Here is an 18,793-nt window from a genome sequence, read left to right as displayed (position 1 = left end):
GTCTTAATAAATTTATGTAGTGAATGTGAAAATCAATTTGCTTCATACGATTTATCTGTAAGCTAGTGTTTCTTAACATTTATATAATATTGTTCTGCCCCCAGTCGGCATAATAGACGCTAATACGCTAGTGGGGCAAGTTTGCGACTGCTCCTATTTTCGTAATAATAATCATCAAAGGCGCAACAACGGTTATCTGGTCTAGGCTGGCCTAAGTAAATAACGTCAGACATCGCAGGTTTGCGCCAAGCTCCACCAATTTAATCTCAATAAAAGCCTACTTCATTGCTCCATCTCAGGCAGGGTCTTTTCCTGTCTTGTCCTCTTTTTCTAATCATAGATATTTAGTACTGAAATATAAAAAAAAATCGCAAAAACGGCCTGCCTTTTTGGACCTGCCCTGTGCATCTGTCATCTGGCAAAAGTAAATACAGCCTGCCTATATGGAGCTTAAAACTCACGGCATAAATGCAACCGTCAAGCATGTTAGCGAGAATCAGTTAAATTGGGGTTTCAAGGCGACCAGGGTGAATAGATTTGCATTTGTTGGCTGAGGAAGTATACTCTAAGTCTGTCTTTTAATTTGGTACAATGTCACCGCATTCATAGAACAACCCGTTGCCTTCCGGTAGGACAATATATCCACGTACAGTTCCTTCTTAGCACGAGAATGTTTATTGCATAATCTCCAACGCCGGCTCTATCTGCCTCGACCACCGGTAAACCGTCACCTGGTTGAACATTTGTAGCATTTGCTCACACTTCTCCCCAAAAAATAATTTTCGGAAGCCTTTGTGGGAACTTGCGAACGAAATTTCCCCTGATGTGATCCAATAGATGTATCCGACAGCTTAAATTGAAGTTCAAATTTGGTAGATTTTTGATTAGAATCCCCTCGCTTTTTCCGCTATACCAATTTTTCGCAGTGTGCCAACAGCAGAAGTGAGAATCTTTCCTTTTTGCTTGAATCTAAATCCCCTCATATGAAAGTCAGTTTTTGTCACCTTTTTCAAGAATGGATATTGCCTTTATAGATTTCCCGTGCTAGATCATCCTCACCCATACGGATTAAGTGACCCAGGCACCACCGGAACCTATTGAGCTGGATTTTATCCACAACCTCATCAGATCCACTGAAAGAATCCTCCACTTGGGATTTTTAAGGGAATTGGCATGATTTAATGAGTTTTAAATAAAACATACACAATTTATTTTTGTTTAAATGAAATTTAATATTTTTCGTTTTCTTTGAAATCAAAATCACAGCGAAGCTGGGAACATAATTATATTAAATGTATATATATATATATATATGAATAAAAAACATTCTTTTATACAATGCAAGATATTTCAATAAAAGTAAAATGTACAAATCTTCCATATGATTTATTACACAATAGCGTGCATCTCTCGTTTTTTCGTCTCCGTTCATTGAAATTCTTTATCTTAAATTGTTCCTTTGTTTTCATTCCTAAACTATTGTATATCATTGATCTGATTAGAATCATTCTCCGGCTGGTTTGCTACAATCTACGTCGTAACGCCTCGTTCAATTAAAATAATTATCGGGAATATGATGAGGAATATAGCGGTCATTAAGACTAAGCCCGTTGTTGAGTACCACGAGAATAGGTGCCCATATTGGAATCTGAAAGTTTTCAACAGGATTATGTGAGTGTATTCTTTTAGAAAAGATTATTGCCGTCCAAATACCTGCAATACCAGCAAAAGACCATAGCCAAAACTATAAAGGCCATTCCTAGATATATGAAAGCAACGCCGCCGCTAGTACGATCGGAGAATGTTTCGGCTCCAAGTGTTGCTTGACCACTACTTGTTTCGTCTAATAACAAAGAATGAAATTAAATGTAGAAGGTGTACCTATCTGAATTTGCGTAATTTTGATCAAACTATTAAAGGGTAGTGCAAGTTGCGATTTTATAGCTTAAATAACTCGTGTTTTGGTACATTTTTGAATCAATAGATTAATCAAGTTTGCTACATATTATTAGATGAAGACTTGGGCGCTGGGAAAATCGCCATACTTTTTGGCCTGAGATTTTCAAAATCTAACGTAAAATTTTCTACCTGTTCAATATTTAATTCTTTACGAAAATGATTCTGGTAACGTTCCGTTCAAAGGTACAAAATGAACTTGTATTTGCAAATAGTCAAATGCGTATTAAAGAATGACGAAAAATTCTGTGAAATTTATATGGCAAGCATATTCTCCTAACTTCAATTTCGATTATGGGTACACTTACATTCTAATCGCCCAAAGTTAAAACTTGTTAAACTTATCAAAACTTACCCTGAGTAGCATTATTATTATCCCCATCATTATTCACTGATGGTTTCTTATTGTGGACTAAACAATGCACGACGCAATTATCAAACAATCCACATGCTCGCAATGTCTTTGAATCCGGCTGTAATACATGGCCATTAAATACTAGTCGCACTAACTTTTCAGCCGCCAGCTCCACTGTGAAATTTCGTCTAAAAAATCGATGATTACTCTGATATTGAGTTTTAACTAAAATGTATACCAAAATACTTTTTAAAATCTCCAATTGCTTCATTTGGGGTGCCTTTCACTAAACGTAACTCGTCATTTAAGTACTTCAATTTGATTCGAAACTCATCGTCTCTGTTGTCCAAGTTAGCTTGCTGTTCAGGTTGACTGTCACCATTACCCACAACCACAGATGGTTTTATTTCAGTTTTCGATATGTTCTCATTTTCATTGTTTTCATTCGTACAATTCTCTGCATGAGAATTATCAACCTGATCTGTTGGATGGACGTTTAAATTTTCACGTCTGTTTGTCGATGTACCTGAAGTAAGCAAGAGATAAGCATTGATTTTTGAGCTCCCGTTACAATTTACCTTCATGATTTTGGCTCGTCCGATCGTTTTCGTAAAATGCTAATCGTCTGCGCCGTAGACCTTCAGCAGTATCGGGGCCATCCATTGCTTCTATGATACGTCTCTGGCCGATGTCTTCTATTAACTCTTCAATTTCCTCCTCCAGTGGGTGCAGGGATTGATTATAGTGTGGCGGTGACTCGTCAGAAATCGCAAGATCATTTACTTCGTCTATAATCGATTGTAATGCAGTGGTTGCAGCTGCTTCTACACTGTCAATCGAAGAATTGTTCCCTTCAACTTCTATTTCTGCCTCCTCTGTTGCATTTGAATAGTTCGATTGGCTGGATGAACTCCGACCTTGAAAAATATTGAAAGACGATCGTCAGATTTATGGTGATAATTTTAGCCACAAAGTTCAGTAGCTTCACATTCATTACAGTTGTTGCACCATTTGTGTTTACTATTTGGAAGTTGCATGTTATCCTAGACATTCAACAAAGTTACTTCACACCGATAAGGGAAATTGTCCTTAGCGATTAATTAGAGATATAACAACATAATCCGGGAGCAAAAAGGTTGCTAGGTGATGCTTATTGGCTTTGGTTTGCTAAATATAAACCTGTTTACAGATTATGCCAGCAACTTTAGTTTTCGAGATACTTCCATTGGATAAAATACCGGAATTAGTATATTAAAATACCTATATATTTTTCAAAATAATTGAAAATGAAAGTTTATAATTAAAAAATAAGAGAATAGTTGGTAGATCGCTTCTTTTTACAACTTTTATGTATTGTTTCTCGATTCATTTTCCAGAAAAAATTAGCTAGCATTCCTGCGGTCCATTTTATATTTTTTTCAATGTGGCCATAAACACAAACGGTATCATTCGATGTTAAATCCTTGTTCCCAAACACACCGATCAAACCAGCTCACCAACTAGAAGTTTGGCTGAATAAATTGAACAACACAATAAATTGGAGAGAGAGAACATACACTAAATTGGCCTCACTATGTATGAGTGAAAATTATTTCACATTTCGTGGGAAATTCTATAAAACCACAGCAGGAGTCTCCATGGGCAACCCAATGTCACCACTGGTGACGGAAATGTTTATGACATACGTCAAATCAATCATTGAAGAATAGGGGATAATGCCGAGGATTTGGTTCAGATATGTCGATGATATATTTGCCATAATGGAAAAGGATAAGGTCGACAACATGTTAACAGAAATCAATAGGATACACCCGAGGATCCAATTCACAATAGAAAAGGAAGAACATGGATCTCTACCATTTTTGGACCTACGAGTAACAAACAATAGCGGAAAACTGGAATTCGAGATATACAGGAAACCAACGGCAACCAAAAGAACGCTACCAGCAACTTCGACTCATACCGCAACACAAAAAATGGCTGCCTACAATTCAATGGTACACCGTCTCTGCACATACCCCCTAAACAAGGATGGCTTCCATAAAGAAAGAATGTTCATACTTGATACAGCAATCAAGAATGGTTATACGATCGAAATAGTCGAAAAACTGATTAAGAGAAAGCAAGACCAGATATGGAAGAACCAACATTCAACATTCTTCGAGCAAGAAAGTTCTCTAGCTGATACAAAATGGGTGAGCATACCATTGTCCAAAGACTTTTATAGAATAAAATCCTTCCTAGGAAAATACAATATAAAAGTGGTCGGATCCAGCAGTCGCAACCCTTAAAAGACAATTAGGGAGCGAAAAGGACCCATTAACGGAAGAGGAAAAAAGTGGTATTTACAAAATCAGCTGCAATGATTGCGAGATGGTCTACATTGACCAAACAAAACGCCTCATCACGACTAGGTTCCAAGAACATCTAAAGGAAGTAGAGAAGGGAGAAAGATGAGGAGCCAACACGGTGCGTTCTTCGGTAGCAGTGCACGTCATCGAGGAGGGTCATTCTGTGACGAGGCCAAATCTGGAGCTGGTACGACAAGTGAATAAGCCACACATCTTGGACGAATGGGAGAGCTTGGAAATATTGCGAAAGAATGCGGCAAAATTGATGAACACAGATAGAGGGAATTGTGCATCGAGGCTAATTAAAAAACTGCTGACAAACATAGGGACCGCAGCACCCACTAACTATTGATAATTGATGACCATCAACCCAAAAGTTATAAGATCATCCCTATCTGCATGTCGACCTTTTCACGTTTTTCTCTTTACTTTTTAGAATGTGTACCCACATACGGATCTTTAACTTTTCAACAACTTTTTATAATTTGTCCCTACAGACCTTTAATTTGTTTTATTTAAAATCAGGAAAAACTTCCCAATGATTGAGTAGCTTAAGTACTGAGGAAGAGAGTAAGTAGCTCTCGAAATACGTATTTACTAACTATTAAAATATATTGTAGTAGGAGAAAGCTACCTAGTTTTATTTTTATTTAGAAGAACTACAAGCATCGGAACGATAACTATTTTGTGGCCAATGTGTTGGTGGAATGTTTCCCCTTGCTCATTAGACACGGCACCAAGATTTTCTGGAAAAAACCTAAATCCGAATGCAAGAAATGTATTATTAATCATCTGTTGTATCCGACTTCTTGATACGATGGAAGCAGTTCTTGTACCATCCCTTCGTAATTTTTACCGTCTCTATTTCAAAGAAAATTATGATATATTTGCAAAAGCTATTCACGCTCTTTTTTCCCCTCATCGACCAACTTAGCTGTGAATAATAAGACTTTACAAGATTTCTTTTATTTGAGGACCAACACATGTCTTCCTTTAATTTGGCCGCATTTATACGTGGACATTTAGTTTTCAGATGCTTAAATGCTTCGCCATCCCTGTTCATTGCTTTCACCAATTTTTCTATTAAATCTAACTTCATGTGTAGTGGCGGCGAAAAGGTTAATTTCTGGTTTCCCGGAAAAGCATGTGATCTTAAGCGCCAATTTTTTGTACATGAGTCGCTTTTGATGTACTATCTCACTAACATAGAAAGCAACAAAGTTTTGTATATCCAGCTCCCAATCCTGTTGGCATGGCCACTACTTTTAAATCGGCACAAACATTCCATAAATTGTGCTCGTACTGAATTCTTTTAAGCAATAACCTAATATTTTTTGGTAGGTTTCTTTCATATTTACTGCATGAGCTAATGGTACTGACGGATGTCGATTTCATTGCGAAGCAACACTGCTTCAGGCTCAGTTTGAATGAGGCGATGAAGAGTTTCCAAGAAATTATTTCTTCTGGCAACTGTAGTTCCTGAAGATTTTGAGAGTCAGTGCAATAAACTAAATCTTGATCTTTAACAAACAGCTGCAAGTTGGAAGTTCCAAATCGCGAACAAAATCATTGGTTGAGTAAATGTGGTTCTCCTAGTAGGCTAGATGAACGGCTAGGGTTAAATCTGCGGTTGATTTTATAGATGGTGATTTGGTATTGTCGATGTTAATTTGCTCCCCCGAAGGAAGAACTGGCAGAATAAAGAAAACGATTAAATCGTAACGAATTTTTAGTCCGTTTTACCCAATCAGTCAGAGAAAACAGTCTGTTTTGCAACATATCTTTAGCATCCTGCTTTTGTCTCTTTCGTCTTTTTCCAAAACAAAATAACGTAGGTAAGCCTTTTTGAAGTTTTGTATAAAAAAAACCTTATTAAAATTGGTTCACCACACGCATTTTTCTCAAAGACGGTTATAGCAACTGACACTAAATTTGGTGGAAAGGTGGAAACTGTGAACGCTCACGCGTACAGTGAGTTGCATCCTTCTACTTCAAATTTGAGGGAGGTCCCCACACATGCAAAAGGGGGTGTAAATTTTTTCACCAAATATAGTCATGTGGTCTATCAAATGAAAGGTCTCGGTTAGTACTTTCCAAAGCTGGTCTTAGTTTTGACATTTGTTGGAAAGGCGGGGAGTTAGGGGGGTCGAAATTGATCATTTATTTAACGGGGCCATTCTCAGAAACTGCCCAACCGAAAAATCTGAAAAATCAAGAGGCTGCCACTATATGGTGGCTAGGCTCCGAAAGACCTTTCAATACTGATATCCTTTCAAATAAAGTTAATAATATATTCTAAAGAGAGCCTACACTACTACCTTTTCCGGAATTAATTTCATGAAACACATCAATTACTATTACTGCATGGCATTGCCAGTAGTACATCAGCAAATAGGTCAGAAACATTTGAACCCAAAAAAAAAAAATTATGAAATATAAATATAAGTCGGGCGCGGCTGATTTGATAATTGATTGTGATCGTGCGATTCGAATTTGCTGATAATTATAACGACCAAATACGACAATGGTTATACTAAATTCTCATTAATTCTTGAGAGATCATGAAAGAATCTTGTTGACTAGGAGCTGTAAAGAGGGAATAAGGATTTCTTTCTAAGGAAATTCTCTAAGCCAGTTTGCTCCAATCATGGGCATCTTTCTCCATTCTAGCATAAAAAAATGTATGAAAAATATCGGGCTTTCTTTCGTTTTCTTTTTCTACCATAAATGTTGCCCTTATAGATTTTCCGGGCTGAATCATCCTCACCAATACGGATTAAATGACCCGCCCACCGCAACCTGTTGAGCCGAATTTTATCCACAACCCGACGGTCGTGGTATCGCTCATAGATCTCGTCGTTGTGTATCTGGATGAAGGTAGACTGTACACCTCCGGTTGTTTTTCCCATGATGTCAATATTGTCTGCGTAGGCCAGTAGTTGGGTGGACTTGAAGAGGATGGTGTCTCTTGCATTGACATCTGCATCGCGAATCATTTTCTCCAGGGCCAGGTTAAAGAGGATGCATGATAAGGCATCCCCTTGTCTTAGACCGTCGTTGATGTTGAATGGTCTCGAGAGTAATCCTGCTGCTTCTATCTGGCCCTGCACATTGGTTGGGGTCAGCCTAGTCTCTAGTTTTCTCGTGGCCGTGTACAGTTTACCCTGGCTATGTTGTCATAGGCGGCCTTGAATTCAATGAAAAGATGGTACAACTGATGGCCATGTTCCAGCAGTTTTTCCATCGCTTGACACAGAGAGAAAATCTGATCGGTTGCTGATTTGCCTGGAGTGATGTCTCTTTGCTATGGGCCAATGATATGCTGGGCGTATGGGAATATCCGGCCTAGCAAGATAGCGGAGAATATCTTATAGATGGTACTCAGTAACGTGATACCTCAATAATAATTATTGAGTGCGTGATATATCCCTTTTTACATATGGGACGGATATTGCCTCGTTGCCAGTCGTGAGGCATTGATCGGTATCCCATACCTGAGTTCATCAATTACTCGTCATTAAATGATAACGAAATTATAACCTCATTGCGGACAGCAGTTGGGGATAGGGTGGATCTTCTTAATGACGGAGCCACTAATTTTGAGGAGCAACTTATCTTTCCTCGCACGGTACAAACCAACCTTTTACTTCGACGATGTAGTTTCATTTTTTGATGAACTTAGTAATTATAATCATAAAAATAAAACTAGGTAGCTTGCTCCTACTAGGAGCAAGGAGTAGGAGCAAGTTACCTAGTTTTATTTTTATTTAGAAGAACTACAAGCATCGGCACGATAACTATTTTAATTATAATCATATTAAGGATCGTATATACATCTTGGCTCTTAGAACTCCGCATGCTGGTACCAATTCCAGGTAAAGGAGGAAGGTTTGAGGCGACGTATTTCCTGCTAAATACTACCTGATCTCTGCTGGTGACAGGTCTCACGACAGGTTGACCAATAAAATGCATCCAATGTCGTTAAAAATAACATAATCGGATCGAGTAACAAGCCTCGGAAATACGCTAGTTGTTCACCTCAGTTGATGCGGTAGGACCAGTTCCGGTTTTGTCGAAAAATGGGTAAGGTTCTTGGCGCATGGACGGTGTGAGGACGTAAGTAAGTTAGTCCGAGCAAAACAGATACCTGCCTGAACGCTTAATATTGGCACCCTAGCTGGAAAGACCGAAGAACTTGCAAGAGCCCTTCGGGAAAGTGGCACTGATATTTGCCCTCTGCTAGAAACTCGATTATCTGGCGCCAAAAGCTGCAACTTAACAACACGAACGCAGTAAAAATGGCTAAAAACTTCTCTATTTTGGTAATCCACTTACTCAATGCGGTGTTGGCATTGCCATCTCAGAGGGTTTCCGTGATGTTATCATATTAAAGAAGTCGAACGATTTGGGGACCGGCTGATGAACGTCACCATTATATCAGTTGATCGTACTATTCACTTCTTCACCGCGTATGTACCACAGATAGGTTGATTTGATACCGAGAAAGATACCTTCTGCCAACTTCTCGATGTAAAGACCTAAAACGTGCCTGCTGATGACAATATCATCATTGCCGGCGACTTTAATGGTCATGTGGGTGAAAGGGCAGACGGTAACAGAGGCCATTGGAAAAAGGTGTTCGAAGCGCGTAATGAGGTTGGCGAGCGTACAGGCGATTTTGCGGGCACCCATGACCTTGTACTTATGAATACATGGTTCATCAAACGATTGTCTCATCTTCCTACATTTTACAGTGGGAATAGCAAAACGCAAATAGTAAACGCAAAAACGACTATTTCCTGATTGCAAAGCCGTTCCTATGAGATCATCGCACCTCAAAATCAACCATTGATTGCTGTCCTGTGAATCACTCCATCGATGAAACAGTATGAGGACCGCATTGGTCTGCCGCGCATGAAATAGTGGCGATTTCGGGAGCACTAAGCCAAGTAAGCGGTTCATCAACCGAAATACTTAGCTTTGGAATAACGATGTTCAAATGATGATTCGTCAAACGAAACGCCTCTACCACTAATTTCGACTATAAAGCGCTTACCAATTGGCAAATTTATAAGAATGACAACCGGGAAGCAAAGAAAGCGGTCGATGTCAAACGAGCGGTTCATTACAAACATATTTACCATAAACTGGATAAATACTATAATTTTCTGCAATTTGATCGATGAAAATAATGTAATTAAAACTAACTTCCCAAAACTCAACAAAAACAAACATTTTTGTTTGTACAAAACAGTCATTACGCTTGCGCATTTGAAACAGCTTACAATCTCTTTCTAACACACAGATAAATACAGAACACAATCACAATCATGCAAAAAAGTTTGCGGATACCGTTGCTTGCATCGAATTCTAGGTAGAATCCGCAAATGCTCATTGCATCAAACGTTGACGAGCTGGATAAATTATGACTACACCGTGTCCATATATACACATTTTTCCTCTTATTTTGATGCCGGCTAGTTTAATTAGGAACAATTAATTCAGTCTAATATAAGATCTTAAAGGGAAACGGTAGAATTAGTAGCAAACTTATTGAATAATGGATTAAGTTGCCCCCGAAATACATGTTTACACATGAATAAAATTTTATTGTAAATAGGAGAACTATGGTTTATTCATTGAAACGCAACTACAAGTTACTTTGGCTAGGTGGGAGAGTCCCAGTTCTAAGCCCTTAAGGCTTTAGTTAAGCCCATTGTACTTTCCCCTAAATCCTGCGGCACTTGCATGCAGTGCGAAGATTCTTCGCTGAAGAAACCCTTACGGTGATATCTTTGTTTGAAATATGAAGAGGACAGGCAGCTGCACATGAAGTGCAGGACGAGCGATTCTCCTTCATTACCAGCGGTGTTCGAGTGCTCTGGCACCCACATTAGGGGTACTTCGTTCAGTCGGCGAAGTTTCAGCAGCAACTGGAGGTAACTCCACACCAACAGAGTGCCAAAATTCGGCGCATCTTGAATTTCCGCTTATTATGTTCTTTTATGTGTCCGGTGAGTGGTTAGAGCACAAAGCTGTCGTACGGAAGGTCGCGGTTCAAATCTCATTGGTGGCAGTGGGATTTGTATCGTGATTTGACGTTGGATACCAGTCAACTCAGCTGTGAATGAAGTATCTGAGTCAAATCAGGGTAATAATCTCGGGCAAGCATAATGCTGACCACATTGCCTCGTACAGTGTACTGTAGTTTACCGTTACGGTCTTGAATGAAGTTATTATATTAAAATTTCACGATTTTTTTTAGCCTTATGTAGTGTTCAGTACCCGACAAAAAATTTTTGGCACTCAACACTTTAATAATTTTGTCTTTTTAATTACGTTCCGGCTAATGTCGTCTGTTTTGGGATTTAAAGTTGAATGTTGATATTATAAATGGATTTTCATATTCAGATTTCGTTCAGTTTCAGTTTATTGGAGATTCCGAAAAAGAGAAGGTGAAACCTCTAATTTTGTGTGAGAAAAATGTCAGGAAGGAAAAAGTTAAATTTTGAGGAAAATGCTGGTATTGTTGTTTTGTGGGAAAATAAGAAGAAAAATCAATTGTTCTAAAGCAAATATTAGAATCTTTTTTAGAAAGTATGCCAGACTGCCATCTCTTAAAAATGGGGCCAAGCGCTAGCCGTTTCCGAATAAACCGGGTGTGACAGAGATGATTAAGGCGAAAGGCGATCATACGAAATACTAAAGACCGAAAATAAAAAAAGGCAAAAATTAGATTGACATCTATAGGTACCTTATCTACTTTCATTAAAGAAAATCGTTTAAGAACTGTTTGTGTATATGTTTATTTTCGAAGTTGTGTGCTCTACTGGTAACACACAAATCTCCAACCTTTTTCCTCAAAACTTCAATTGTTTTTCCACCATAATCTTTGAACAGAACATCTGTTGGTGTCAATAATAGGAACTTCACGTGAAGCACAATTTCATTCTTCTCTCTCCAAACCTGCTTTTGAATTAGGATTTTCTTTCACATTCGTAATGCGAACATTTTTTGTCGGACACTGTATATATTCAATGCAATTCATAGTCTTTAATACCGAATGATTCCTTTTCTTGCTTGAATAGCAGCCTGCATCCTTACAGTCATGCTCTCTATAAGATTGGCCACTTCCTCAAGATCGGAATATGGTTCCATTGCTCTTCTGCGGCAGTCCCAGGTGATGTCGACTGGAGAATGAGATCAAGAGTACTAACAGAAAGGGCTGCTCCGGTTCGTCCGTTAAGGACTGGATCCCAATTGGATTATCACCAAAGTGGAGAAACTAAGTTTAAACACGGGTTCTGAATCGATGATAGTTGGATCGTCACAATTAAAATATGCTTACAACAAGAAGACTACATACGAGAGGGACAAATCGAGGTTCTACTCGGCACGGAATGTGATCGCACCGAAATATTGTTAATGTGTCGATGGCGCCTAGATAGTTTTCTTTTGTGCATTTCCGTATCCAATGCATCACACATACGGCATCAAGATCATCAAAACGCGAAGCATAACCTCTGAGCACTCCCGTCTAATGCCATATCGCAAATACGTTCATGGGTTTAGTCTTCAAAAACTACGTTTTATTCAGATCCATTGCAGACAGTTTTGCATAAGGCGTTCATTCCACTTTTGCAAGCTGTTTTGAAAATCTAAGGAAGCTTTATCTGCGCAAAGTGTAGGACGCTAGACTTTGGATACCCTACGTAACAGCGTCTATGACAAAAATAATAGCGAATGGCGAGTGCCACGAGTGGTTTTTATATACCTTTCATATTTCAAATTTGCTCTTCGGACCGCGGTAGAACAAAAAGTAACAGCGCGCGAGTTTCTCCGCCACTAGGTGTTACGTAAAACATACCAGATGAGTATGTGTAGCACATCCCTTCTCTAGATCCAGAAATGCAATGGAAAGACCAGAGTGCTTCTCACAATATTTTTCCAAAGTAATCGTTTAGTGTCTGTTGGGTCAGTAGGTCCGCAGCTCTTGGCAAACTCAACTCAGTTTATGGTAATTGGGACAATGGCGCTAATGCGGTTGTTAGGTATAGGATATGGTTAGGATAACAATCGAATTGAGCGATAATTTGAACATTCTGCTGAACTCCCTTTCTTTTTCCATATTCAAACGGTCATACTTCCTGGCGAATCAAAGAGGTAGCCAGAGGTTGGGGTTCTTGCTATGTTTTCCCCATTCAACTGCATTTCAGGAAAAATACTATACAATGAGCAAGTAGGAATAAAGTACCTTCTGAAACCTCCGATTCAGTCCAGTTTCAGTATTAAAACAAAACATGTCGGATAACAAAATATGTTACGAACATAATAAGTATCAAAAACGTTTGTAGAAAAGTTTTCGAACGGGTTTCTGTTCATACGCTTTACAGTCCAGTGGTAAAGATGCACAAAAATAGTGCGTGCAATTCGTAGGAGTGCTTAGAATTCCGTGTAAGGGCTCTGATTACGAAAGTCTTGGGGTTTCGGTTAGAAAGGGGTATCAGATACATAACAATAACCAGCCAGTGTGCAGAAGTCTCGGCATTCACGTAATAATGTATGTACGAGTGGTGGCTGATAACTTCGCAGGTCAAGATATTTAGCGATTATTTATCATCTGCTATTGACAACATTAACTGCATGACTCATTGACTCCATTGTGTGAAACAAAACCTTATTAAAATTGGCTTACTGCCCGTTTGTCTCACCCATTTTCTCAGAAATCGTTGGAGTAACCGGCGGAGTTATTCGTACCAAGTTGGGTGGCAAGTTGGAAACTGTGAATCTCTTTGCATGCAGTGAGTTACATCGTTCGTGTAAAAGGGAGTGTACATTTTTTTCGCGGGTATGGAAAGCGATAATTTATTTCAAGGACCCGTTCTCGGAAACTACTCCACCTCAAGTCTGAAAAAAAATCAGGAAGCTTCCACTATATTGTGTCTGGTGCTCAGAGGTGACGGCGAGGAAGATGGGGCGGCAACCCTATCGGCCAAACCAAAACCAAGTGGCCGAGGAGAACCTCCATAGTGGTAGCACCGGGAGACGCTGTAATCACTTTGGCTTGCCGGCCGTGATTCAGTAGGCGAATGCTCCAAAGGCCTAATCAGGGCGATCAGACCTGAGTCTGCACGGGGACTCATCTGAAGTCGCAAATTGGTCACGAAACCTTACCAGGGGTATACTGGTACCATGGGAACCGAGAAAGCCCCTGGACTCACATACTTCCGGTGAACTCCTGTTGTATATGAGGACAGCTCGGTTATTTGCGGTTGGCCCCCCTAGTGGGAGTTTCATGGTGGTTGTGGTTATGCTCAAGCGAGAAGAGACCTTCGGGCCTCGACGTGGTGTTGCGTATCAACACGGGTGCCGTACTCCATAGTTCGGTAGAGATTTAGGTAATTCTTGCATCCACCAGTATGAATGCTAAGCCATGCATTTGGTATAGACTGGTACCGTTGTTGCTTGTCTCAGCGGGGCTCTGATTGTGGTCACAAAATCAATCCGTGTCTGAAGAGGACCGTAGGATTAAGTCTCACGACAGGTGCCTACGTAAAACACCATGGGCTTCACTATATGGTGTCTAGACTTTAATATACCGTGCATACCTCTTCTTTTAAATAGAATAAACAGTAATATTGGGTTGGGGAAAAAGAAATGTCGTATTTTGTCAATAGATGGCGACACTTAAACATATTTTGTGTTGCACTTACCGCATTCATTCTATACGGCGATTTGAAAACGACAATCTGTGCTACAAGTGCCCCTTTGACAGTGTTGTGATCGTACGTTTCAGTCTCAAGTTATAGCGGCTCAAATATAGCAAGCAACAAATTCGTCATATTTGACGTTTTTACTACCTGAGAGGTAAAAATGCAACGAAGGTGGCCGAAAAAATTTGTGAAGTTTATGGGCCCGATACTGTAACAATTCGCACAGCACGGCGTTGGTTCAATCGATTTCGATCTGGTGTAGTGGATGTCGAAGATACACTTCGCACTGGTAGGTCAATCGTCGTAGAAACCGATAAAATCGTCGAAATCATCCAAGTAGAATTCGACCCATTTTTAAACGGATGGTGACTGGTGGTGAAAAGTGGATCACGTACGAAAACATCAAGCGAAAAAGGTCGTGATTGAAACACGGCGAGCTGGCCCAAACCATCACCAAGCCTGGATTGACGGCCAGGAAGGTTTTGCTGAGTGTTTGGTGGGATTGGAAGGGAATCATCCACTATGAGCTGCTCAACTATGGCCAGACTCTCAATTCGGTCCTCTACTGTGAGCAACTCGACCGTTTAAAGCAGGTGATTGACCAGAAGCGGCCAGGATTGGTTAATAGGAATGGTGTTCTGTTCCACCAGGACAACGCTCGGCCTCACACATCTTTGATGACCCGCCAGAAGCTACGGGAGCTCGGATGGGATGTCCTATCGCACCCACCGTATAGTTCGGACCTGGCACCAAGTGATTACCATCTCTTCCGGTCGTTGCAAAACGCTCTTGGTGCTACTAAGTTGACCTCAAAAGAGGCTTGCGAAAACTGGCTGTCTGAGTTTTTTGCAAATAAGGAGGGGGGGTTTTATAAGAGGTAATGGAGTTGCCTTCTAAACGACAAGTTTGCGAACAAAACGGTGCATATTTTAAATAAAGCGTTAAAATCCGATCACAAATACGACGTTAATTTTTCCCCAACCCAATATATTACTATATTCATAATTGGTATAGTTTTTAGAAATCGACTGGAAATCCCCCTTAAGCTTAAGTCGATACTATAAGGAATGATATTACCCAGTTTGATGGAGACCGCGCTATTACTAACAATGTTATATTAGCACAAAGTTATCTCTTCTGTCAAATTTATTGCAACCTAACAAAGTAGATGCATAAGCACTACGAACTAGGTCAAAATGGAATATTCTTATATAAGTACGCGAAACTTTTCTTACCTGAAGCTTTCAGCTTCCGGTTTTCCGACTTGTTTATTAATTCCATTCCTAATCATCCAGAGGACTAGTTTTCAGTGTCATCATACCAATGCTAACATGGTTTGGCTACCAACCGGCTTCGTTGTATAGTTCTCACATCATTACTCCAATTGAAATGTAAACAAACGCTATTACTTCGATTTAAACAAACGGTAAGTGCGCAACGCTAAGGTATACATACAAGCACATAACACGAAATGAAACAGGACTATTACTGGATTTACAACGATTTGGATTGATATTGTATCTGCACGATCACGGTGTCGTCAGACGCAATTAACAGAATAAAAATGCAGCCCACTTGAACAGAATAATTGCTCCCGATTCCCGTTTGACAAGCATTTTAGGACACGGGGCAACCTGATTGCCTTTCGTGTTTGAAAGTCTGGGAAGTTATGCAGCTAGAAACAAAATGAATCTTACCGACTGCATCAACTGTCGCTTGTAGGTCAATAAAACGACGGCGATTGTTGTCGATGATCAAAACGGCCGTGGGATGAAGTCGCTCCTCTCGAACGTAAGTCGTCTGCCAACCCAGCAAGACAATTATCGCCGCGATCACAACGAATACGTAGTTCTGATATTCTGGTGGAATAGTCTCAGCAAAATTCATCTTTCCATGTGCAGCAACGCTCCAACATTCTGGAAAGTCCCGCAAATGCGAAAGGTTACTTGAAAGCCTGCTCGGAACGCCTTGCACAAGGTCAGCTTGGCTGAAGAGATCGCGATGCGTCACTTACCTACTTATTATCAAAACAAATCGATTCGATCAGCTCCGCGACATGGAAACAACCGCACGCGAGTCACTCTGTTTTGATTTAGAATATGTAAACTTGACAACCACTCGAACGCGGAATTCGACCGAAAAAATCTAAGGAATTGCTCGACTGACGGCCGACTGTTTGTCTGCCCAGAAACACGGTTTGACAGCTTCCGTAGAACAGATGTTTTTAATGTATCTCGGATGGTGAAGGCCGCCGTGAATTTCGTAACTTGTCGACGCGAATAATGTATTTTTCAATGCACCAGGTCGAAGTGCTGGGAACCTTTACGCGGAGTTTCTCAATTTCCGCGAGAAAACTGTTGAACACGTCAAGATTCTATCGCTGCCGATATTCTACGAAAAATGACAAACAAACCAGTGAACTGTGCTACGTCGTATAACAGTTCTGGGTCGCAATTGACGTCGCAGAGGAGAGTTAAAGCGCTGAGCACTGTTTGTTTCTCTGCATGCATATCCGGTGAAGTTGAAACCAATCAACTGGTTTTGTAAATTAAAAGTTTTAAAGTGCAGTTCATATTTCGACCTTTCTTATTCAAAAACCAAGGCTCATCTTGCATAACTTCTTTAAGAGGCGTACGCAGCTATCTGTATTCGTCTGGGACCTCATTTCAAGTACATTTTTCCTTAAAACATCTGCGGTGAAAGCCAATAAGAGGAAGTAGAAGTTGATTTAATTGCATTTTCTGCGATGATTTGTCATCTGCAATGACGCTGTAAGAAATGCATTACCAATAATGGCAAACTCGCCCATACTTCCTTCTATCTGGATCCCCATAAAAAAAGAATGTTGATCAAGAGTTTTTTGTGAGCACACTTATACCCCATAACCAATATATCGGTCAATTAAAATTTATTATTGACAATTTATTACAAAATGGCGGCTGCAGGATCGTGCAAACAAAACAAGAATGTGCTCCGCGGCGAACAGTATAACTCCCTTGGATCACCATCTAGAAACATAAAAATACTACATTTGTGTAGTTAGTAAAGCACATATGATTATAATTTTGGAATTTTTTTCTTTTTGAGGAGTGGCGAGTCTAAGAAAATTTTTTTAATTTCACTCTGCTATCCCGGTACCATAAAATTGCCCAAACCCATATTTTGCTATTATAGCTCTCGGAAAATGAGTATTTAGCGGTTTGAATGCTGGTTTCTTCTTTGCCTTCTGAGCCAACAAACAAAAAAAAATGAGATTTTTTTTTAAAAAGATATACTCTTTTAACGTGTAAATGTAGGTTTTTCTTAATCATATTTATACAATGTTCAGGCTTCTTCGCTACGAATAATGGCTTCAAACATTTCCTCCATATTTTGCGTTCGGATTTCTGCATAGCCTTAGTTACTGCCAGATGTTCAATGCGTTTTATCGTTTCCCCTTTTAACTGAAGCTCCATTAACACACTAACATTTTTTATCGGATTAACATCTGGGCCTATCTAAAATCAAAATGAGATATCCCCGCCTTTAATATGGTCGTCATTTTTCTATAATCGTGTGATTGGCCACGGGGGGGTGGGTAAATTTAGAAAGTTCCGAAGTCGGCGTAGTACTCATTACTGCAGGAATACTGAGGCAACCAAGTCTCTGAATCTGCTTTAGCAGCTTCCTGCGTTTAGCAAAGTTCAGTCTCTGCCACCAGACGATGCATGCATACAAAATGGGTTTTATTATGAATGTATACATCCAGTGTATCCGTTTTGGTGAAAGTCTCCAGGTCTTACCTATCTCATTCCTACAGCACCAGAGCAATCTACAGGATTTTTGATATTGTTCCTGGATATGGTGTTTCCACGTTAACTTGGATTTCCGCTCCCGCTAAGGTGGGTAGCGTATAGCTGCCCCACTTGACGCTCCTAGTGAACATAACTATTCCAGTCTTCCTAGCGTTCACCGTGAGTCCATTGCGGAGGCACCAACTGTGGATTTCATGCAAAGTTGCATTCAAGCGATCCGGATATCGCCTTTTCAATTTTTGCCGTAAGTTCATGGAGTGCTGTCTCCGTGGATTTGTCTTTGCCTATGGTGAAGTGGCTGTTTAGGAATGTGTGTGTATTCCTTATGAATCGATCTACTAGGCTTTCTAGTCCTTTTAGTAGAAAAGACTTTAGACTGATCGGTCGTAAGCTTTTTGCGTCTGTCTAGGTGGGTTTCCCTGGTTTGGGAATGAATAACACCTTCACATCACGCCAGTTAATTGGAATATAAGCGTGTGCTAGGCATGCACGATATATATTCCCAATATGTAAACCCAGGGCATCCATTCCCTTTATTACTAGCGCGGGAATGATGCCATCCGGACCTGCAGACTTGTATCTATGGAACGAGTTAAATCTCCATTTTACTAGCTCCAATGATAC

The 18,793-nt window shown here is 39.9% G+C and overlaps 1 protein-coding gene across 1 annotated transcript; it reads right to left on the bottom strand.

The window, feature by feature from the left end:
- Nucleotides 1-1,213: 1,213 nt before the first annotated feature.
- LOC119657741 lies at nt 1,214-16,794 on the bottom strand. Its single transcript, XM_038064785.1, has 7 exons — nt 16,390-16,794; nt 16,073-16,291; nt 2,890-3,228; nt 2,558-2,837; nt 2,312-2,499; nt 1,714-1,843; nt 1,214-1,648 (listed from the first exon to the last, which is right to left on the bottom strand). Exons 2-7 carry the CDS (start codon nt 16,260-16,262, stop codon nt 1,531-1,533), a joined length of 1,245 nt encoding a protein of 414 aa, XP_037920713.1. The 5' UTR covers nt 16,263-16,291; nt 16,390-16,794; the 3' UTR covers nt 1,214-1,530.
- Nucleotides 16,795-18,793: the final 1,999 nt, after the last annotated feature.

Source organism: Hermetia illucens, chromosome 5 (assembly GCF_905115235.1).
Source record: "Hermetia illucens chromosome 5, iHerIll2.2.curated.20191125, whole genome shotgun sequence".
Lineage (NCBI taxonomy): Eukaryota > Metazoa > Arthropoda > Insecta > Diptera > Stratiomyidae > Hermetia > Hermetia illucens.
This window is presented reverse-complemented; position numbering and strand designations above follow the sequence as displayed.

Bases quoted from the DNA above. Each gene is read 5' to 3' on its own strand.
- LOC119657741 (XM_038064785.1), bottom strand. From the start codon at position 16,262: ATGAATTTTGCTGAGACTATTCCACCAGAATATCAGAACTACGTATTC. The intron at 2,838-2,889 runs GTAAATTGTAAC...TGCTTACTTCAG, and splicing joins GACGAGCCAAAATCATGAAG to GTACATCGACAAACAGACGT. The intron at 2,500-2,557 runs GTATTTTGGTAT...TCGATTTTTTAG, and splicing joins GCAATTGGAGATTTTAAAAA to ACGAAATTTCACAGTGGAGC.